The sequence below is a fragment of the Zootoca vivipara genome, chromosome 5 (assembly GCF_963506605.1).
Source record: "Zootoca vivipara chromosome 5, rZooViv1.1, whole genome shotgun sequence".
In the NCBI taxonomy this organism is placed as follows: Eukaryota; Metazoa; Chordata; class Lepidosauria; order Squamata; family Lacertidae; genus Zootoca; species Zootoca vivipara.
In genome coordinates this window covers 2292140-2310873 of record NC_083280.1, presented here as the reverse complement: position 1 = coordinate 2310873, position 18734 = coordinate 2292140, and the positions used below count along the sequence as shown (strand labels likewise).

The 18734-nt window shown below is 46.8% G+C and overlaps 1 protein-coding gene across 4 annotated transcripts; it reads right to left on the bottom strand.

Moving 5' to 3' along the window:
- OSTN (osteocrin) lies at positions 1 to 17973 on the bottom strand. Of its 4 annotated transcripts, none has more exons than XM_060274263.1 (5): positions 17897 to 17973; positions 7774 to 7871; positions 5022 to 5237; positions 3133 to 3212; positions 1 to 1531 (listed from the first exon to the last, which is right to left on the bottom strand). In XM_060274263.1, exons 2-5 carry the CDS (start codon positions 7869 to 7871, stop codon positions 1419 to 1421), a joined length of 507 nt encoding a protein of 168 aa, XP_060130246.1. In that variant the 5' UTR covers positions 17897 to 17973; the 3' UTR covers positions 1 to 1418. The 4 variants fall into 4 exon arrangements, with proteins under 4 accessions (XP_060130246.1, XP_034989971.1, XP_060130245.1 ...); XM_035134080.2 differs by having other exon boundaries at positions 5022 to 5233; positions 7773 to 7871; positions 17897 to 17965; XM_060274262.1 differs by lacking the exon at positions 17897 to 17973 and adding an exon at positions 10359 to 10708.
- Positions 17974 to 18734: the final 761 nt, after the last annotated feature.

Here is an 18734-nt window from a genome sequence, read left to right as displayed (position 1 = left end):
TATGACACATTATACTTTATTTCAACATGACGGAGTTTATCCAGCTCTTCCATCGCTCTAGAACAAGGACCATCTCCAAGCACATAAGTCAGGAAAATATAGAGCTATTCTCGTAGAGAGAGGGAGAGAGAGAGACTCAGTAACAAGGACAGAGAATTATCGTTCCCCAAACACCCAGTTTCTTTTTCCATTTGTAACATGTAAGATTTCAGTGGTTAAAATAATGAAGGCAGACCAAGAGAAAATACGATGTTTCAGGAAGCAATACTTCTAAGCTGAGGAAACTGGTGCGGCATTATGCCACCATTTGGAAAGAAGAGTCACAGGACACCTGCTCTGCATGCAGAAGGCCCCAAGCTTCAGTCTCCAGCGTCGAACCAAAAGAGACCCTTCAGAGTTGGAAGAATCAGTGATGGTCTGTGTGCCCACATAAGGCAGCTTTAAGGAGTGAGTTATCTGCGATTCCTGCACTGCAGGGGGTTGGACTAGATGACCGGGTGGGTCCCCCTCCCAACGCTACAATTCTATGATTCTAAGGAGAGGGGAGGGGAAGCGGAGAATGAGAACATGGCTGAGAGCTAGCGAGAGAGGCTGCAGTCTTGCTGTGGGGGCAGTTTCTCTCTCTCTCTCCCCCACAAGGCAGTGATATGGTCACCAACTTGGATCAATTTAAAATAGGATGAGATGAATTCATGGGGGAGGAGAGAGCTATTGATGGCATCTGGGTACCAGCTGCTGGAAACCGCAGGAGGAGAGAGGGCTCTTGGGGTCAGATCCTGCTTGCAGGTTCCCCACAGGCATCTGGTTGGCCCCTGGGAGAAGACAATGCTGGACTCAAGGAGCTCTTGGCCTGATCCAGCAGGCTCCTCTTCACGTGATGGCCTGCCATTGCTGCTCAGAAGCATTTTTGGCTGGCTCCACATGAGAAAATCCCCATCAGCAGGACCCAGAAGGGGAGAACTTTAGGTAGGAAATGCCAGCCAAGAAGTTGCACTCGGATCGTAATGATGGGGATGGGTGCTAACTTTAGCAGAGGTCCTGAGCTGACCTGAGATGGAGAACCAGGAACCAGGTGAAAAGGGGATTTGTGTGTGTGTGTGTGTGTGTGTGTGGAAATAAGAAGCGTCACTTATTAATGCTGCTCGAGAGTCAACAACACCACCTTGCTATTTTGCTGCACAGCATTCTAATAGCCCTTATTAGGTTGACAGACTCCCCAAAGTCGTTATTTTTTAATAAAAAAAGTGGCATGCAGATGAAATTGTTATATACATATAAACAAACACGCAGACAAAAAAACCAAAACACTTTCTGTTCCCTTATTCAGGAGAGCAGAGCGTCAGCTGGAAGGAAGTCTGGCCTAGTGGGCAGATCCTGCTATAACGAGAACTGGAGGCATGTTTCTTCTGTTTTTTCTTTTAAGAGGCCTGTTTCTGAATTGCAAAGTCACTGGGCGTGGTGGTGGGACTCGCGGAAGTGCCTTTTGCAGTGGGAGATGTTCTGAGGAGGGCGTCCACAAGGGCGGGCAAACCTGTAGGGGAAAAATCATGGGGGAGGGGGGGAAGAAACCCATAAGAGGAGCCTTGTAGTTGGATCAAAGAGCTTCTGAACAGCTTGAACAGCTGTTGCTGGAAGCCACAAGAGGCAAGAAGAGATAAGATAAGATAAGATAAGATAAGATAATAAGATAAGATATCTTTATTGTCTTTATTGTCATTGTCCCCTTGCGAGAAACCAAAAATACTCAAAGAGGGCTCTGGTGCCCAGGTCGACCACTGCTGAGAACAGGATCCTGGACTGGTTGGATGATGGGCCTGATCCAGCCAGGCTCTTCTGATGCTCTCATCAGGCCCAAGGCACATCTGGTCCACCATTCTGTTCTCATGGGGGTCAACCAAGATGTCCCCATTGTAAAGCCCTCCTAGTTAGAGCTTTTCAAGCTGGAATAAGGAAGTTTGAGGCCCCCTCTTGGCTGTGGGTGTGCCCTGCAATATGGATGGCCATCTGTCATGGATGCTTTAGCTGAGATTCCCGCATCGCAGGGGGTTGGACTAGATGACACTTGGGGTCCCCTCCAACTCTACACTTCTATGATTCTATGAGTCCCCTCCCCAGGGCAAAGAAGGGAAGGTGTGTGAGAGCCTCCCCCCTTGCCAGGCCCTAGGCGCTAAAGCACCCTTTTGCCCACTAGGAGGGCGCCAGGGTTGCAAAAGCTACCCCACAGGAACGTGTAATATTTGCTACAACCATTTGCCCAAGTGCCTCCTGCATTCCTCACACCAGGAAGAGGTGAAATGATAAAGGTTTATAAAATGATGCCTGGCATGGACATTGTTGTAGGTTCCATCTAGGCAGGGCCATGGGGGCCCAGGCACCCACAAATTTTCAATGAAGGGGTGGGCAGCCCCCGAGGTTCTATGAGTCCATGTGGAACGGGGGCAAGGCAGCACACCTGGGTATTGTCATGCACTTTGGAACTCCCTGCCTCTTGATGCCAGGCATAGGCCTGATATCAATACCCAGCTCCCCCAACTGTTCCTTGGTTTCTAGATTCTCGATCATCTTGGTCACCCTCCCCTACCTACTCTCCAGCTTGTCAATAGCCTTCTTAAACTGTAGTGCCCAGAATTGGGCCAGAGGCGGATTTGGGGCACTGACTTGAGAGGGTGAAGGCAAGAGGTGGCAGCAGCGGGGGGGCGGGGAGCTGAATTTTGGTGTCGCAAAGGGTGCCGCTGAAATCCGAAAGCCCCAAATCCGCCACTGACTGGACCCAGCACTCCAGGCGTGGTCTGACCAAGGCAGAACAGAGTGGGACTATGACGTCCCTTGATTTGGACACTAGACTTCTGTGGATGCAGCCTAGAATTGCATTCGCCTTTTTTGTTGCTGCATCACACTCTTGGCTCATTTGAAGGAGGCGGGGAAGAAACAGATACCTACCTCCTTCATACTTCATAATTTCCCACCCCCCTGGAAGCTGCCTATTCTATTGGAAGCAGCCCAGAGTGGCTGGGGCAATCCAGTCAGATGGGCGGGATAATAATAATAATAATAATAATAATAATAATAGGCTGCAGCCAAGATAGAAACAGGCCCTACAAGTCCGCTTTTATCTTACCCACATCTGCTAACCTCGGGTGTTGCTCAGACGGTTCACTCCGATCCGGTCGAGGGGGATTCCAAACCGCCTCTTTGGAATTTCCACAACTTTCCTGTGTAATGAGATGCAATGAATTGGGATATCCCAATGCCATCCAGATGTTTACCCCTCCCACCAGCCCCAGCCAGACAAGCCCTGCACTAAAACAGTCAGGGGCCTGAGACGACTCTTCTGTGAGGACGTTCTGTGTACAGATGCTTATAAAATGGCCTGGGGGAAGGGAATAGAGAATGGTTTTCTCCCTCACGGTAGGTACTAGGAACTCATGAACACCCGGCGAAGCCGAACGTTGGAAGGGTTAGGGCAGAGAAAAGAAAGTCCTTCTTTACTCAGAGCATAGCTGAACCCTGGAACTCACTTCTGCAGGAAGCAGTGATGGCCAGTAACCTAGATATCCCTCCCAGCCATGAATTTATTCTTTTAAAACTATTGATGGCTCTTAGCCAGTCTGGCTCTTCTCCGCCTTGACACCTGGAGGCAGCGATGTTCTGAATGCCAGTTGCTGGAAGCCACAGGAGGGGAGAGTGTTGCTATTGTGTTCGAATCCTGCTTGCAGGTTTCTCATTGTGGGCCCTGTCTGGCCCCTGTGAGAATAGGAGGCTAGACCAGATGGGCCATGGGCCTGATCCACCAGCCTCTTCTTGAGGCCTTATAAGCATTAGAACTACTGTAGTGCAATGAGGCCCACCTGGTACAATGCTAAGATCCAGCATGCGCAAGACCTCTGTTTCTTTTGCAGGGCCCTAAAAGAACCAGAGTCTCACAAGTGACTATTGGAATTGGAACGCATTTGCGATTGTGGCTTTCGCTGGGTTTGCACAGAGCAAAGCTCATTGGCAGAGCGCTTTCGCTGGGGGTGTGCTCCCTCTTGTGGCCATCTCAAGCTACAGCAAGGCTCAAACATGGACCACTTATAACCGCCATCTCCAACTCCTCGAAAGATTCCATCAATGGGGTCTCTGAAAAATTGTACACATCACTTGGGAAGACAGGCGAACTACCGGTAATACCAGTGTACTGGAAGAAGCAAAGACCACCAGTGTTGAAGCAATGATTCTTCAACATCAACTTCGTTGGACTGGTCATGTTGTGCGGATGCCTGATGATCGTCTTCCAAAGCAACTACTCTATTCCAAACTTAAAAATGGAAAGTGTCATGCTGGTGGTCAACAAAAGAGGTTTAAAGTCTGTCTCAAGGCAAATCTTATTCAGCTACAAGGGATCGCCAAAGAAGAACAGCAAGGCTCAATCTTGCTTATTGGGGCTGATGAGATCCGTAGTTCAAAACAGCTCAAGGGGGCACCAGGTTGGGGAAGGCTGAGGGAAAGCTTTCTGTTTCCTTTGACAAATCGCTGCCTCCATTTGTATTTTGAGTACGATGCAAATTAATTTATGTATGGTGCAGAAGTGCACGGTGCAAATTATTGCAAATTAGTTTTAGCATTGCAAGTCCCCTTCTGCTCGTTCCCTGCCTGGAAAACACGGGTCTGAGCTGCTTCCCACTAGTCCCATGCTTTCTAGGCACAGTGGCTTTGGCTTTGCCCTGCTTCTCCTCCCACCCACCAAAACCCGCTCTTTAGCACTAAATTGGAACAAACAGCAGTCCGCAAAAAACATGATTGCCATTTGTTCCAATTCAACACTAAACCATAGGTTTCCTGGGGGGAAGCAGCAGAGCAAATGGAGGTGTGGATGAGTCCTTTGTTGTACACACATTCTTGCTTACAAAACTACCAGCATCCATGAGGGAGTGCATTTAAGCATGTGCAGAGTTCTTCCTGTGCATAGAAAGCAACATTTTGGTCTCTTCTGCAGTTCCATGATTCTGCTCTTTGAGATCCAGCTCTTTCTCACAGCTCACCTCTGCTTGGCTTTTAGGTCCAGGGATCCGGCCGAAAGCCTGTCGAGAGGGGAGCCAAACCCCGAGAAACTCCGCTTCTTTTTTGTCTCGATGACATCATTTTCGAGGGACACCAGCTCGTCAAAGAGGAGAAGCTTTGCGACCAGGTCGGCAGCTGGCTTCTCCTGGCCAGACAGAGACAGGCGACCCAGGGGAGAGGAAGGAGCCAAAGGCTGCAGCAAAGGAGAAAAGACTGATCTTTCACCAATTATTTATTGATTACTATAATTATCAATATCATTAACTGAGTCTACACTTTGGAACTCCCTGCCTATTGATGTCAGGTAGGTACCTTAACTGTTCTATTTTTGGCATCTGCCAAAAAACGTTCTCTTGCCAACCCCTCTTGTGTACCTATACCAGGAATTTTCACCATTTTTAAAAACTAAGCTAAGTTTTACTGCCTGTGCAGCTTTTTCTGAATGCTGTATGGCAAAGCACATGAAGAGCCGGGGACATGTGGTGGGCTGACAATGAGTGGTCAGAGAGAGAAGACAGGGAGGAGGAGGTGAAGCTGAAGAGGTAACAGGTCTAAGTGAGCAGGAAGAGGCTGTGGCAGAGGGCAGTCCAGAATCAGAGGCAGAAGCAGAGGCTGGAGAGGAGCCAGGCCAGAGGCAGCCATGAGGCAGGATGCTAAAGGAGCCAGGGAGGTCCCCCCTCCTGCTGTAACCAGCTCCCCTCCCCGCTGGTTTCCAAGAACATGTAGGGAAATGAAAAGAGCAGAACAGAGGTTAGTTGTGCACAGATGCCGTTCGAGACTGAGTGGGGAAAACCCAGATTGGAGGAGCCTTAGAGAGGGGTGGGAAGGCAAGGACCTTCAGTCCTTGCAACCATGTCATTGGGGCAAGACCTACTGGGAGGGTGAAGAAGAGGAGCAGGAGGATCAGCAGCAGGAGGAGGAGGAGTTTGGACTTGATATCTCGCCTTCACTTCCCTTAAGGAGTCTCAAAGTAGATAACAATCTCCTTTCCCTTCCTCCCCCACTGTAATCTACCCCAAGTACCCAAAGAAAATCGACTAAGCCTGAATGCACCCCTATCAATATCGGAATTACAAATGGCTATAATTAGATGACATCCCATCAGATGTCAAAGAGAAAAACAACTACCAGATTTTTAGAAGACATCTGAAGACAGTCCTGTTTAGGGAGGCTTTTAATGTTTAATAGATGGTGTTTTATTTTTCTGTTGGAAGCCACCCAGAGTGGCTGGGGAAACCCAGCCAGATGGGCGGGGTATAAATAATGTATTATTATTATTATTATTATTATTATTATTATTATTATTGTTGTTGTTGTTGTTGTTGTTGTTGTTGTTTGATGTTTGTTTGTTTGTTTGTTTGTTTGTTGTTGTTGTTGTTATTATTATTGAATGAAGATGTGAAAAGCACTGGGGCCAGATGGACCTATGACAATTTATTATAAAGTGTTCCAGGATGCACTTATTGAACCACTTAAGGACACCATGAATAGAATTTTGGTGACTGGAGTAATTCCCACGTCATGGAAGGATGACATTTATTACCCTGATCCCTAAGCAAGATGGTGACTTAACAAAGACAAAAAATTACAGACCTAGTATTTCTTTATTGAACTGTGATCATAAACGATTTGCTAGAATTATAGCTAACAAACTAAAAAAGACACTGACTGAGTCCGTCCACAGAGACCAAACTGGGTTCTTACCAGGCCAACAAATGAAGGACAATATGAGAAATGTAATTAACTTAATAGATATTTGGAAGTGAGAAATGAAAAACAGGCAGCATTAATATTTTTAGATGTGGAGAAAGCCTTTGATAATATTTCTTGGCCATTTTTTTATTAAGGTGTTAGAGAAAATGGACATTTATTACCCTGATCCACCAGCCTCTTCTTTTATAAGCATTAGAACTAGTGCAATGAGGCCCACCTGGTACAATGCTAGGATCCAGCATGCGCAAGACCTCTGTTTCTTTTGCAGGGCCCTAAAAGAACCAGAGTCTCACAAGTGACTATTGGAATTGGAATGCATTTGCGATTGTGGCTTTCGCTGGGTTTCCAAAGAGCAAAGCTCATTGGCAGAGCGCTTTCGCTGGGGGTGTGCTCCCTCTTGTGGCCATCTCAAGCTACAGCAAGGCTCAAACATGGACCACTTATAACCGCCATCTCCAACTCCTCGAAAGATTCCATCAACGGGGTCTCTGAAAAACGGGGTCATTTTTTTATTAAGGTATTAGAGAAAATGGACATAGGTAATTCTTTACAGGCTGGAATTACAGTGATCTATATTGATCAATCTGCAAATATTTTAATAAATATAAGGGTTTTGTGGACCTGAGCTGTATTGGGTTTAGTTGAATAAAGAGGTAACTTCACTGGCATCGGAGACTTATGATTTTAGTGCTGACCTGGCACTACCTGAGCTATTGATACCTTCTCCTCCTCCGGGAATTTGCCTGGTCCTCTTTTAAAGCCCCTTTTAATTGTCCTTGCCTTTAGCCTAGACCTGAGAAAGGAGGAGGTTTGATGGCAGTAAAACTCTTCTTTATGGTCTTTTCAAACTGCTTTTAAGAGCATTTAAAAAGAGAGAGAGAGGGAGAGGGGGAGATATTTTAACTCTGACCGCTTGAGGGCGCTTTGAAATAAGAAATCTCAGTTCTAGGAGACCATCTCCAGTGCAGAAATTTGGGCTTGCCAGAAACAACTGGGCCTTGTTTGGGATCACCACTTACCTCTTGCAATGCTGCTACCTGGAAAGGTGTCCTGGATTGCCACTGGAAGAGGGTGACGGCCAAGACGAGGTACCCAGCTGCTCGCTGGCAACGCAGCATCTGCAAAAGAAAGCAGCGCCACAGTCCTTTGCCCGGTCTCGTCCCACATAGCTGGGTGCCCACTCCAAGCAGGGGAAAGTTCAAGATGCTTATTTATTGACTCAGGCATTATCAGCTACACTTGCACGGCAACTCAGTATGGTCCGTTCTCAGGTGTGTGCAACCATCAATAGAAGAAAGTCCACAAATATTTTAAAATGCAATACCAATGAAATGGAAATTTCTCCTTTCGTGTGGCGGAAGCGGGGGAATAAGCTAACAATATGGTAAACCAAAAATGGTAACGGAAGAAGCAGAGATTATAACTTTAGAAAATCCAAGCTGTTTAAAATGCCTGGGTGCATAAAATGGTCTTCAGCTGGCATCAAAGAGACGAGCTTTGCAGAAATTAAAGAAGGGAAAGGAGAGAGCAACTAAAGGTTAGGAATAATTTTCTGGTGGGAAGAGACCCCCTGGAAAGGTGGGGGACTCTCCTTCATTGGCGGTGCTTAAGCAGAGGTTGGATGGCCATCTGTCATGGATGCTCTAGCTGAGATCCCTGCCTTGCCATGGGTTGGGCTAGATGACTCTTGGAGTTCCCTTCCAACTCTACAATTTGATGATACTATGAAAATTCAGCCTTGGAGAAAGAGTCTTCTCTCTGCCAATAAAAGCTTTAGATCAGGGATCCCCAAACTATGGCCCAGGGACCGGATACGGCCCGAAGGACTCATTTATCCGGCCCGCAGTGACCCCTGCCGCCTGCTCTTACTGGTGAGGCACAGCACTGGAAACAGCCCGTGCGCGTGCGCATGCGCAAGCATCATTTCCGGTGCGCTTTCGGGTCGGAGGAGGCCTGTGCGTATGCACACAAGCTATTTCCGGTGCTCCTGCGACCCGGAAGTGCGGCATAAATAGTGTGTGCGCACGCGTATGGGCTCCCATACGCTCCCCCACCCTCTGCGCGATCAGTCCTGCAGGCACCGGCCCAAAGCACAGTAAGTTTGGTGACCCCCGCTTTAGATATCCCTCTGTAAATGTTACGAAGCTACCATACACACTCAGAAAATATTCCTAGATGCTGAGACATCTCTAAGGCGTGGCCCAAAACCACCCCTGCAGTTTCTCCATCCCATTCAGGGGTAACAAAATATGGGGGGGCAAGGATCTTGGAACTTCTCAGTCAAGGTGCTCTGGCAGGAATCTTTTCAAGAGTTATGGCATCCTAGAAATTTGACCAGAGAACCACGGCTGGCATCCCGGTCTTCTGGCCCACCCATGTTGTAGAGGCTGATGGGGAATCAGACTCCGGTTGTTTACAGTCGGAGGCAGCAAGGCTTCTGAATTTCAGTTGCTGGAAACAGGGCCAGATTGAGGTTTGATGGGGCCCTAAGCTTCTGAAAGTAATGGGGCCCTTTATACAGTGAGCGGGGAAAGTAGAATCATAGAATCATAGAGTTGGAAGAGACCACCAGGGCCATCCAGTCCAACCCGCTGCCAAGCAGGAAACACCATCAAAGCATTCCTGACATATGCCTGTCAAGCCTCTGCTTAAAGACCTCCAAAGAAGGAGACCCCACCACACTCCTTGGCAGCAAATTCCACTGCCGAACAGCTCTTACTGTCAGGAAGTTCTTCCTAATGTTTAGGTGGAATCTTCTTTCTTGAAGTTTGAATCCATTGAATCCAGTATTTGATCCCCTGCTAAATTAGCCCATTTGCCCCCTGACGAGGAAAAGACCAGTCCATAATTTTAATGGTAGGTTTATTATAGCTGCGAGAGACAGAATAACAACAGGGGAAAAAAACCCCCAGAAACCCAGAAGACAAAATGTCAGAGATTGATGTGCATTATAATGAGTGAAATAAGTATTTGATCCCCTATCAACCAGCCAGATGCCAGGCTACCTGGTATCGTCACTGTATGTAACGAGCTGAGATTAGAAGCATTATTCTAAACAGGCAAATTTAGCAGGGGATCAAATACCTTTTTCCCTCACTGTATGTCCAGCTGTCCTTTGTCCACAACAAATTGTTGCTGCTTTTTGTGTTGAATATATGCTATATGGTCATTGATGGACCTAAAAGGTATCTAAAGCCATTTGCCCATAACAAAATACAGTATGTATTTTATCCAAGTAATTGTTGATCTGAAATACAATTAAGAAGAAGTATATTCCCCCCCCCTCCAAGAGAGTGGGGCCCTAAGCTATAGCTTGCTTAGTTTATACGAAAATCCAGCACTGGTTGGAAACCACAGGAGAGTGTTGCTCTCATGCTTGGATCCTGCTCGTGGGTTTCTCACAGGAATCTGCTTTGTCACTGTGAGAACAGGATCACAGAATCATGGAGATGGAAGGGACCCCCAAGGGTCCTCTAGTCCACCCCCTCCAATGCAGGAATCTCAACTAAAGCATCCATGACAGATGGCAAGTCGACCTCTGCTTAAAAAACTCCAAGGAAGGAGAGTCCACCACCTCCCAAGGGAGTCTGTTGAATGGCTCTTACCGTCAGAAAATCTTTAGTCTTAATCTCCCTTTTGGTAATGCAGTACCGGATCTGCCATTGGCCTCATCCTGCAGGCTCTCCTTAGGTTCTTCTTTGCCTTTCTCTATGACCCCTGGCGAAAGGGCACATCTCAGCAACAGAGTATCTGCTTTGCAATCCTGCGTTGCAGGGGGTTGGACTAGATGACCCTTAGGGTCCCTTCCAACTGTATAATTTGATGATTCTATGAATCCCTGACAGATCTCCCAGTGAGGCTGGGAGCGCAGATAAGTGCAGGCAACACTCAGCTGGTTGGCAGGACAGTCTGACTCAGTATAAAACAGGGTCTTGTGTCCTTTGAATTTTTATGCAGGTTTCTGCACCGCCAAACTGAGAAACTGCAGCCTATCGCTGTTCAGGGAACCCACATCCTGATTATCTGCATACGGAAGTGGGGGCGGGGAACGTAAAAATAAATGGCAAGGTTAAATACACACTGTTTTTTTTTCACAGCGAAACATCTGCACTGCTGTTCATTCATCCCGGCGAGCTAAAAATAAGCCCCTGTACGCTAATCAAAATAAACAGAGAGGTCCTGAAAGTGCAAAAGGCATCTAGACTTCAACACAATTCAGGCAACTCTGGAAGTGGAAGAAGTGGGGAAGGTAAACAGCCCAGCTCTGCCCACAGGTTGCCAGGGGTCTTCAGCCTTGCCCTGCAACTAGCTGGTTGCACACATTGTTAAAGTGTGGAACTCCCTGCCACAGGAGGGATGGCAGCAATGCTTCTCAGTAGCAGTAGCTGCTGGAAACCCTGCAAATTATTGACAGTCTGGAGGTGACCTTGTAGTCTTATAGTCCAGGGTCAGCTGCACACAAGAACAGGTGCCAAAAGTCTACCCACCCATCCTTAGATCTATATCTTACATTTTCTCCAAAGAGCACAAGGTGGCGGGAGGCATTTCTGCCCCTCATTATTTTATCCCGCCAACAACCCTGTGAAGTAGGCTAGGCTGAGAGATAGTGACCCAGTGGGCTTTGTGGCTCAGTGGATGATTTGAACCCTCTTCTCTCGGCTCCTAGTCTAGCCCTCTAGCCACTAGGCAACACTGCTTGACCAAACGGTATCCTGTGCAGGTCCAGGTGTGCTAAACTGAAACACGAGCCTATCTAGCACGTTACCCACTGAAATTGGCTCTCCTGCAGCACTAGACTTTGGGGAGACTTCTTTGCCAGGCTGCATCAGAGGTGGGCAGCCAGTCTTTCCCTTGACAGAACCTTCTTCTATCTTTATTATGGGATGGTCTGTCCTCATTTTGAGAAGCAGAGTTTGCGTGGCCATCTGCCAGGGGTCCTTTAGCTGCGATTCCTGCGTGGCAGGGGGTTGAACTAGATGCCTCTTGGGCATGGGTAGGCAAACTAAGGCCCGGGGGCTGGATCAGGCCCAATCGCCTTCTCAATCCGGTCCGCGGATGGTCGGGGAATCATCATGAGCAGAATGTGTGCTTTTATTTAAAATGCATAGAATCATAGAATCATAGAGTTGGAAGAGACCACAAGGGCCATCCAGTCCAACCCCCTGCCAAGGAGGAAACACCATCAAAGCATTCTTGACATATGCCTGTCAAGCCTCTGCTTAAAGACCTCCAAAGAAGGAGACTCCATCACACTCCTTGGCAGCAAATTCCAGTGTTGAACAGCTCTTACTGTCAGGAAGTTCTTCCTAATGTTTAGGTGGAATCTTCTTTCTTGTAGTTTGAATCCATTGCTCCGTGTCCGCTTCTCTGGAGCAGCAGAAAACAACCTTTCACCCTCCTCTATATGACATCCTTTTATATATTTGAACATGGCTATCATATCACCCCTTAACCTTCTCTTCTCCAGGCATCTCTGGGTTATTTGTGGGGAGTAGGAATTCATTCATTCCCCCCCCCCAAAAAAAATATAGTCCAGCCCTCCACAAGGTCTGAGGGACAGTGGACCGGACCCCTGCTGAAAAAGTTTGCTGACCCCTGCTCTTGGGGGATCCCTTCCAACTTGACGGTTCTGTGATTCTATGAAGAGACTCCATCAGGCTAAGCCTTCTTCCACTTGCCTTGCCCCACCCTCCAGTCTCTGCTTCTCAATTTGCATTGTATTATTTTATGCCCTGTGGCTTGCCATTGTTTTATTGATTGTAGTTTCAAAATTATTTATTGTAATTGTTAAGAGTGGGTTTCTGTTTAATTTTTATATGCTGATATTATTATTCTATACTATTCTAGTGATTGTTGAATGTTACTTTATTTGATGCAGATTGATTATCTTAAAGCTATGTTTTATTATCATACTTTGTATTGCATTAGATTGTTATAAGGTGTACATCCTTTGTTTCTTCAGCTTGTAAACCGCCTAGAGTATTGTAAGATAGAAAGGCGGTATGCAAATAAAAAGCGATGATGATGATGATGATGATGATGATGATATCTGACCTGGAAGTTGGAGCAAGCTTGTATTCTGCTGCTCCAGAGGGGAGGACCCCAACCATTGCATTCCAATAACAACCAAGGAGAGTAAAGTTTGCTTTCTGAAAGTAAAATACGCCTGACATTGGAACAGGCTCTCTCGGAAAGTGATGGATTCTCCTTCCTTGGAGGCTTTTGAACAGAGGTTGGATGGCCATCTGTCATGGATGCTTTAGCTGTGATTCCTGCATTGCTGGGGGTTGGACTGGATGACCCTTGGGGTCCCCTCCAGACCAATGATTCTATGATTCTAAGACCATCCTGGGCCCACTCAATCACCACAGACTAAAGTTGCCCCTCTCTCCTCCTCCGAAGAACCAGGGCGATGCCAACCTGGCTTTCTTTGGCCAAGTGAAAAAGAGAGATTTCTTCCTCCTTTCCTTCTATTGGGAAAAGCACTCGCAGTGGGCTCACATTACAGCCGTACCTTGGTTTTCGAACAGCTTAGTTCTTGAACATTTTGCCTCCCAAACGCTGCAAATCCGGAAGTGAGTGTTCCAGTTTGAAAACTATTTTTGGAAGCTAAACGTCCGACGTGGCTTCCGATTGGCTGCAGGAGCTTCCTGCAGCCAATCAGAAGCCATGGTTTGGTTTTCAAATGTTTTGGAAGTCGAATGGACGTCCAGAATGGATTCCATTTGATTTCCAAGGCATGACTGTGCTGCTTCAGAGTGCTGTGAAGTCGTTATTTTCCTTGGTATTATTTTTATTATGATTGATTGCATTTACATCCTACCTTTTTCTCCAAGAAGATCCAGGGGGTGTACTTGGTTAGAGCGTCAGGCTAGGACTCAGGGGACCTGGGTTCAAATCTCTTCTTGGCCCTGAAGCTCGCTGACTGACCTTGGGCCAGTCACTGCCTCTTAGCCTAAGCTCCTTTACAAGAGTTGTTGTGTGGGTTAAATGAGGAAGGGGAGATCTGTTAAGCCACCTTGAGCTCCTTGGAGAAAATAGAGGGATACAAATGCTATTATTCTACTTCATGGGCATGTAATGAACTTAGAACTGAACTATCAGCCCCCACTGCATTTCCATCCACTTTCTTGAACTCGAGGGTCGGTAGGTGTTAATGACAGGAACTCTGAGATGGCAAGGATTTCAGCATTTTGGTAACTTCTGAAATTCCTGGTGGGTGCCTTGTTTATCTCAAAAAAGGAGTTGGCCGGTTGCTGTAGCAAAAGCCAACAGGGAAGGAAAAATAACAGTTGCGTTGACATGAAAAGGGCAATTCTGCTCTTATATCCCAGGCGAAAGATGAGCCACAAGCAGTTTGCTATTTTATTTTTTTAAAAAAATAATGCTTTGATCCTGAGGGCTTCCGAGAAAAGGCATCTCAACGCAAGCGGTTGATGCCGCCAGATAATGGGCACCATCAATCATTTACTTAAACTCCGTGTCAGGATGTCAGAGACTTGAGAAAACACGCTTCCTTTCGTTAACACTGGAAATGAGCCAAAGCAACCCGAGGTGGTTGTTTTTCTTAGAAGCTGTGACTTTTGGGCAATTTTCCAGCAGCCCTGGGGGGAAAAGTTCCCTTTTTGTGTGTGTGTTAGAATTGCCTTTGCTTGTCCTTGGCGATATCACTGTGTGGTCAGCCCTAATTGGCTAGGTCTTGCAGTGAATCCTGACTGGTTGGGATCATTCAGGAAGGAATAAGACGGGAAAGAAAAGATAGGAACATAAGAAAAGCCTGCTGGATCAGGCCAATGGCCCACATAGTCCAGCATTCTCTTCTCACAGCGGCCGACCAGGTGCCCCAGTAAGAAACCCAAAAGCAGGATTCGAACACAAGAGCAACACTCTTCCTTCCTGCGGTTTCCAGAAACTGGTACCCAGAAGCATCGCTGCCTCCAACTATGGAAGCAGAGCAGAGCCATCCTGGCTAGTAGCCATCAATAGCTCCCTGCTCCTCCATGAATGTGCCCGGTCCTCTTTTAAATGCATCCACTCTGGTGGCTGTCACTGCCTCCTGCGGGAGTGAGTTCCGCAGTTTAACTATGCACTACGTGAAGAAGTCCTGTCTTTTACCTGTCCTGCTTCTTCCGACATTCAGCTTGGACGGCGAGCTGAGCCAACAGCAGCCAGAGATATCGAACAGGATCAGAAAGGGAAACATCATCACACAAGGCTAAGTATTCAGGGAGACAAAAATTCCTATTTGAACAAAAATAGCTAGGATCTACTCAAAAAACGAATCCGGGTGTCAACACTTCGGGGCTCACACGAGGCTGTGGGCACATCTTGGCAAAAGTCCTCTTCTGAAACAGGGGTGGCGCAAGGTTATATTTGACTTTGCTTGCTTCCGTATTTATTTATACTATATTTAGCCATTGGCTCTTAAAATCAAGATTAGGTCCATTAAAGTGTGGCTGTGTTTGGGAGATTGTGGTGGCTGGATCAGAGGCCAAGAGAGAGGAGCAGCTGCTACAGGGGTAAAAGGTGGCCAATACAGCAGGATTAGACATAGAGTCGTAAGGTCCCCCAGTGGTCATCTAGTCCAGCCCCCTGAACTCCCAGGCCACCCTCCAGTTTCAACAGCCTTATTGGGGTCCCCTTCACACTAAGGGGACACCCAATGAAGCTGAATGTTGTAAGGTCTGAGGCAGAGAAAAGAAAGGATTTCTTTACGAGGCAGAGTTAAACTGTGGAACTCACTCCCACAGGAGATAGTGATGACCACCAACAGAGATGGTTTTAAAAGAGGATTAGAACATTTTCACGGCTATCAGTGGCTACTAGCCAGGATGGCTACGCTCTGCCCTTCGCATGTGGAGGCAGAGATGCTTCTTAGTGCCAGTTACTTGAGACCGCAGGATTGGGGAGAAGGCTCTTGTGGGTTTCCCAATAGAGGCACTTGGTTGGCCCCCATGAGAACAGGATGCTGGACTAGATGGGCCACTGGCCTGATCCAGCAGGCTTGTCTTACATGCTCAGAAGTGCTGCTTCCAAAAGCTGCCAGCTCCATCCCCCTTTGAACAGAGACGACTTGTCCATTGTGCTCTAGCAAACTTTGGAATGAACTACTGTAGGGGTCAGTAAACTTTTTCCACTGTCCCTCAGACCTTGTGGGGGGGGGGCAGACTATATTTTGAAAAAAGGTAAAATAAAAAATGAACGAATTCCTATGCCCCACAAATAACCCAGAGATGCATTTTAAATAAAAGGACACATTCTTACTCATGTAAAAATGTCGCGGGCCAGATTGAGAAGGCAATTGGGCCGAATCCGCCCCCCCCCGGGCCTTAGTTTGCCTACCCATGGACTACTGCAACACAGTGGGGCTGTCCTTGAAGACAGTTCAGAACCTTCAGCTGGTCCAGAATGTAATGACTGCTACCCAAGGGGACTTCCTGAAGCCATATACATAACTCTCATTGGCTGCCGGTTAATTTCTCAGACCAATTCAAGGTGCTCAAATTAGTGCTTAAATCTCTACATAACTTGGGGCCCTAAATATCTGCAAGACCGACTCCTTTCCTACAGAGCACCCCAGGTGTTAAGAAGCCCGCCCCTTGGTCGGTTTTCTTACCCTTGGCAGTTCAAAGAGGAGAGAAGACAGAGGGGGAGATCCGATAGCCACCTTCAAATATCCGAAGGGCTGGAAGATGAGCAAGTTTGCTTTGTGCTCCTGTTCCAGAGGGCAAGACCCGAACCGGTGGATTCAAATGTCAAGAAAGGAGATTCAAACTAAACGTAGGGAGTGATTTCTGAGAGTAAAATACAGTGGAACAGACTCCCACAAGAGGTGCTGGAATCTCCTCCCTTGGAGGTTTTTACGCAGAGGTTGGATGGCCACTTGTCATTGATGGTTTAGTTGAGATTCCTGCATTGCAGGGGGTTGGACTAGATGACCCCCGGGGTCTCTTCCAACTCTACAATTCTATGATTCTAAGAATAATGAGCAATGGACGTGAGCAAAGACTGTCACACGTGGGCTGAGTGTTTGTCTTGTTACTTTCATCCAGGTCTGTGTTCGAAACACCTGAGTCCAGGTGTGGTACACCCCCTCCTGTTTTTTAGTGTGGGAACTTATTCTGAGCTAACTTTTCGAAGGCTGCTTTCTCCTCTAAGTTCACCGGAGAATGAATCAAAGGGGTGGGAATGACTTTATTGGCTAAGAAAATTCTCCTTTCCCTAAACGCTAAATTCTCACTTCTGGTCCATTCTGCAAGCAGAACACCATTATTGTTATTTTTAATAGCACAGCAACCAAGTTGTTGAGTCAACTCACTTCTCTGGATTTTTTTTTTTAGGGGCATCATGTTGTGAAGTTATTTTATTAGTTATTGCATTTATATGCCACCTTTTCCTCCAAAGAGCGCCAGGTGCTTCTTCCCCTGTGAGGGAAGTTAGGCGGAGAGAAGGCGATGACTCACCCAAAGTCACCGAGGAGTTTCATGGCTGAGTGGGGATTCAAACCCTGGTCTCCAAGGTCCTAGTCTAACACTCTAACCACCACACCACACTGCCCACACTGTATTTTTAAAATCAGCTGAACAAAGGCATTTTTTAAAATAAATAAGAAATAAAAGATTTGCCGTTCACCGCATTCAGACAGCTCTAAGAACAATGCAAACAGCCCCTTCCAGCAAAATAAAAAAATTCCTTCAGTAGCACCTTAAAGACCAACTAAGTTTATATTTAGGTATGGGCTTTCGTGTGCATGCACACTTCTTCAGATACACACGTGCATGCACACGAAAGCTCATACCTAAATATAAACTTAGTTGGTCTTTAAGGTGCTACTGAAGGAATTTTTTTATTTTGCTTCGACTCAGACCAACACGGCTACCTACCTGTAACTAGCCCCTTCCAGGACACCAGAAGGTGCCATTTGACACGCTGGGATAATTTGGGTCCATTTCAGCCCAGTTTGAGAATTGCAGTGAGACACACAGCATGCAGGTAAGGGACCCCCCCCTTGTCACCCTCTGCAGACTTTGCATATTCTTGCTGGTTCTGAGCAGAACTTTTCAAGAACAGCAGTGCTAGGATGGAAGCAAATGGTTGTAAGGAAAGCAAGACACACACAGAGAGATGGCCTCTGCTCACTCACCTTGCCTGGAGGAGGCGTGGAAAATCAGTCCTTCAAAATTTCGAAAGAAAACTCTGGACCTTCCAAGCTGGTTCCTCTTCACTTATCTCTGATGTTCACTTTTCTCTCGGAGTTTTTATAGTCTCGGATGGAGCTCCTCCACTCCAATCCCTGCCTCTGCTCTCTCTTACATCATTTCTCAAGATTTTCCACTGCTCCTCGTCTCAAATCCCCCCCCCTTCTCTCTTGGTCTCCCTCCCTTCTCCACATGCTCATTTCTCCCTTTAATTTATTGCTCCGATCAGGGCAATTAGATTATCGAGAAATGAGAACTGGGTGGGCTGGATCAGATGGGGTGGAGGGTCCGTCTCTTCCCGACAAAGCCCAGCTCCCGGACGCCTCTTCTGGGAATCCCGCAAGTTGGGTGAGGGCCACAAAAATTATCTTCCTTGTTGATCTTAATCGGGGTAGAAAAAAGGCTTAAATCCCAAGAGAAAGCAAGTGTTCTGAGCCCAGAGCTTTTACAGAAGTTTATCAGATGGCGCAATGCATGGAGAAAGGGGATAGGAAAATGTTTTCCTTGTTCTCTCCTAACATTGGAACTTGTGAACCATTCAATGAAGCTGAAGGTTGGAAGATTCAGGACAGGTAAAAGAAAAGACTTTTTCATGTATTGCATAGTTAAACTATGGAACTCCCTCCTGCAGGAGACAGAGATGGCCCCAAGGCCAGATTTATGTATAAGATAAATAAGCTCTAACTTAGGGCCCCACTCTCTTAGGGGCCCTAAAAAAAATTAAAGGAAAAAACCACTTGGGTGTACATTTCCAAAATATAAGATAAAAAAACAAATAAAATA